General features: G+C 32.8%; 1 protein-coding gene across 1 annotated transcript in view; it reads right to left on the bottom strand.

Annotated features, from left to right (window-relative positions):
• The window catches only part of LOC106876284 (uncharacterized), a 124,715-nt gene that overhangs the window by 68,931 nt on the left and 50,784 nt on the right, over positions 1-5,000 (bottom strand). Inside the window, exon 2 of the mRNA XM_052965552.2 lies at positions 1,352-1,441. Within this exon, the coding sequence (XP_052821512.1) occupies positions 1,352-1,436 (85 nt within the window). The 5' untranslated portion in view covers positions 1,437-1,441. The remainder of the gene's footprint in view (positions 1-1,351; positions 1,442-5,000) is intronic.

Genomic DNA, 5,000 nt, shown 5'->3' with positions numbered 1-5,000 from the left:
TCTGCGGCCGATGGATATTTATGCTTTTTCAGCTTTTTATCATTTCTGTGGTAAAATAAGCATTTTCAAGCCTAAAAATTAATAAATTAATAAATAAAAATACAGTACAGTACTGCATTTATGACACATTAATTAAAATATATTAAAAGAAAATACATAGTGTACCGTAGATGAGTAAACAAAGAATCGCACAAACTGTATGGAAAACGAATCTCAGGAGGTGCTTGTGGTGTTGTTTTGTATTTATAATAAAATAAATATGTACAAATTATTAAAAAAATTATAATTAAAAAACAATATGCAGTACAGTACTGTTTCTCCTTCGCGGATTTTCACCTATCACAGGGTTTTTTGGAACGTAACACCCGCGATAGTCGCGGGATTACTGTATCTTCAGAAAATTCTGGAATGAACAAAACCATAAATGCACATACTCACGGAACAAACATATACAGAGATGTGACGTAGAAATATATATATATATATATATATATATATATATATATATATATATATATATATATATATATATATATATATAAATGTGTATGTGTGTCTGTGTGTGTCTGTGCGTGTGTGTGTGTATAAGAAGAAAAAAGAAGGGATTAAAAAATTCAGGTAGATATTGATAAAGCATTCAGTTTTAAAGGAATTTGTTTAATTATATCCAACAATCAGATACCAATAAATGCATATGGAGAAAACCACATCTTTAATCGCAACAATTGTTTCTATTGCGCTAATATATTTAGCTATAGAAAATATCATTGAAATTAATATTTCCGAAAGTACATATTAATACATATTTTCGAGGCTTGTTGTGCCATGCGGGTACCAGACGTGTTATAAAATACTAGCTAAGTTGTTTTCACCGCACGAAATTATCAGTGGCTCATAGAAAAATATGTACTGTGTTTGTTAAATAATATCTATCTCTCACTAGATGGAGTACTTTTTTGTTGATCTTACCATCACAGAACAACACACACACACACACTATATATATGTGTATATATATATATATATATATATATATATATATATATATATATATATATATATATATATATATATATATATATATATATATATATATATATATATATTTATTTATATATATATATATTGACAGTATTGTCATTGAGCTATGTATGCTATTAAATTAATCATTAGGGAAAAAACACTGAACAAACTATGCAATCTTCGATAAAAGTAGTTTGCTGTGATTTGATGTAAAAACATATACACACATGCACATAAAGACAGTACGTACATTAAGACAGTCTCTATAATATTACATACATATAAACATCACATTTAGTGGACTATCACTATTTTCATGCTAACTTACCATCAATAAACTTGTTGCAGAGAAACCAGCTTGCGAAAATTACCATGGAAACAATGGTAGACATTTTCTTGGCACCCATTACCATAACACCTGCAAAATGGTGCGGAAATTTAAATCTAAGTTAAGTGACTCAGGAGGATAAATTTAAATGTAGATATTAAAGACGGAAATCATGAATGCTAAATTTATTGCATTCTACTGTTAAGGAGTATTTATTTTAAGTTGCAATTAGATCTATTGAATGCACTGAAGCAAAACAGTTATGTTTGGTAAAATAATTACCTTTTGTTTGTTAGTCTCCCAAGTATGAATTTACACATATACATATACTTGCATATATTAGTATATGTATGTAATCTATGCACATATGCATTTGCGAATGTATATATCTATATCTATATATCTGTCTGTCTGTCTGTATATATATATATATATATATATATATATATATATATGTATATCTGTATGAATCATCCGCAGTATGCACTGCTATTTCAGTTCTTTGACATATATGAATGAATTAGTCCGTTATTGAAAAGGCAAACCTCTATAGTTGGAATATAGACGAAACAGTCAAGAAGTACACGGCAAATGTTAGAAATAATCTTGCATTTTTTAAAATTTCCGCTTAAAAGTACATTTACCTAATACGAGTAAAATGGTCTGTCTCTTTTCCTGAAAATCAAGATTTCAGAGGTGATTTTATAGACTTTTAGTATACTTCTTTGTTCCCTTGCTGATAACAATTTCAGGTTTTATTTTATCTGTAAGCTCGCTCAAAAGAAAGGTTATAAAGAAAACACGAGAAAAAAATTTAATGAAAAATATTAGTTTGCTATTTTCGTCGTCTTTGCGCAACCACTCATCTTTTACATTTTAAGAATGTTCTAGATATGGTAATCAACTGTAGGGTATGATACACAGAAGTGGGCAAAAGTGGATTAATGGATGTGATATTTCTTGTTAAATTATTTGAATTATTTCTATAAAAAAGCAACTAGTTTCTTACCAACAAAGCCCAATTCCTGGAATATAACTGTGTCACTTAGAATGGCAAAGAATTACAAGGGGAAATTCAGAAAAATCTTGCATAATTTTTCACTTTTCCTTACTAAGTGTATTTATTATATAAAGAACGTGTTTGTTGGCCGCTATCTTTTTTTGAAAATTCCAGTTTTACGAAATTACCACTTAGACATTTCATAACAGCCATGATCAGGAATACTAATAATTGTAAATGAGAATGTATGATCGTTTAGGCATAAATGTGAATTTATAACTTATTTCTAAGTTTTGAAACAGTTGTCCGTAAATGTTCTCCAGACCCAAACACGTCTACTCTCTGAAAATAATGCAAATCTAGATTCATCCGAGAAAATCACTCTATCCCAAAATGAAATGGATTTTTCAGACATCTTCTTAGCCCATTTCTTTATTTTCATGAGATTAATTGCTCGAAGGAGAGGTTTTCTTCCAGTTGCTCGTCCATAATACCCAAGCTTATGCAGATATGTAACACACGTTCTTGGACTAGCTGTTTTGCAATGTCAGAAGCCTTCGAACTGGGTTCGTTTTCCACAATTCTCTTCAAACAACGAAGCTTCCTTTCCCAGGGCCCAGGTCGGCCGAGACGAGAATTTGTTTTATTCTTTTCCTTGGCTTTTGAATTGCACTATAATTCTATTAACAGTAGCAAGAGAAATTTGAAGATTTTTGGCAATTTTTCGCTGGCTAAGACCAGCCTCAGATTGCCCAACAATACGACCTCTTTGATAATCTGACAGTTCTGCTGAACTTTTTGTGCATGGCATGGTTACTCTTCGCAAATGTTTAATATAATGGTACCTGGAATGAAAAAGAATAATTACTTTGTAAATTCTACACCGCTGAAAGCACTAAGACGCTTAGATCAGAAATTTTGAAAATTAAAGGTCCCTATTTACTTCCTGCGTGTCTGTGTACATACTTATAAACATGGCGCCGTTTAAAAAGTCCGTTTTGAACGTCTTTTTCTAGAAATATACCACTTTCTCCATCCTAAATCGGTAACTGGTTTATTTTTTCAATAATTAATAATAGAAACACCTTTTGGCCGCCATCGCAGCGCTATCCTGAACAGATTTTGAAGTAAAGCTCTACACCACGTGAAATCTCGGTAACACGATTATGACTGAAACTTTACCGCAACAAATGAAACTAACAACGTCACCACCGATGAAAGCAAAACTACTTCACCAGTAAGCTATTTAAAAAGACGTAAGTATTCTTCTCATTTTACTTGGGCTGAACCACCAAACCAAGATTTACTTAGGTGCATTGAAAAAGCCCGAGATGACCCTTCAATCGGATACATGAAGCGGTTAAAAAAGTACTGGGACGAAGCTCATTCCATCTTAAATACCTTCACAGTGAAACAGCTCCGATAACAAGCATCTTTTGTAAATAAAAAAAAACAAATCAACTGGTCTTCGATCCTCCCCAAAACACTGAAAATGGGTCAAAATCTGCCAAAAGCGGCGTAAAAAAAATGACGTAAACAAACCGCCGCTCACGTCATCGCTAAATTCGAGTGTCACCAAATTTAGCTGACCCAGTAGTGAAGACTGCGGAATATATCAGACTCAAACATTTTAAGATTACAATTCGCAAACTGAGATAAACAGACACACAGTCACACACGCACACACGCGCGCACAAACACACATACACACACATGCATACACACACACACACACACACACACACACACACACACACACACACACACACACACACACACACACACACACACACACACACACACACACATATATTTATTATTCTTATACAAGAACGTTGTTGTCAGTGACTTCGATATTCCGGCCTGCAAAGCCATCGTCGGAGTCACTGTCAACAACAATCTTGTATAAGATTAATAAATTGGTTCTCTCCAAAGTTATAGAGTTACCCATCAGATTAATGTAAAATTGTCTTTATTATAACAACTGAACATAAAAACACACTCACACACACTTACGCACACACACACATATATGTACGTTCACAAGCACACATATATGTACACACACACTCATATGTATATATGCATACACACATTTCTATATGTGTGTGCGTGCATTTATATTATATTTATTTCAAGCAGAAATTTCAATCATTACCTCACTCTAAGTTGGTGACACGTGAGGTGACCATAACAGCCAAAATGCTATCGAGAGAAACTACACGGAACTCATTGTAAACATTAAAATCAAATCATGTAAGCAATATATTGAACTTGGAGAGAAACCAATTTTTCCCTCCCAGTTCGTACTGAAAGCGACGACTGCAGAACTGCACATGTTTTTATAAAAAGGAATATTGTCAACACAGCTATCCCAATCAAAAAAATAATAAAAGACTGGAAATTATGTTTCACTAAGAAATTACATATATTAAAACATCTAGCAACATAGTCGAACATGTGATCTGAAATAGTATTTCTCTTTCCTTACGCACGCCGAAGACTGGTTCTTTCGGAGAACTGTTATCAGGAAAACGCTCTGCAGTCATATTACCAACAAATAAATGCTATTAAATAAATGAAGAGTGGCCTCTATTCGCCAACAGCGGATGAAAGTAGTGTGTTCCCATCCTTACATTGAGGTAAAGT

This window comes from Octopus bimaculoides, chromosome 2 (genome assembly GCF_046866305.1).
Source record: "Octopus bimaculoides isolate indiv1 chromosome 2, ASM4686630v1, whole genome shotgun sequence".
NCBI classification, from domain to species: Eukaryota; Metazoa; Mollusca; class Cephalopoda; order Octopoda; family Octopodidae; genus Octopus; species Octopus bimaculoides.
Note: the sequence above shows the minus strand (reverse complement) of the source record. Positions and strands in the feature narration are given on the sequence as shown.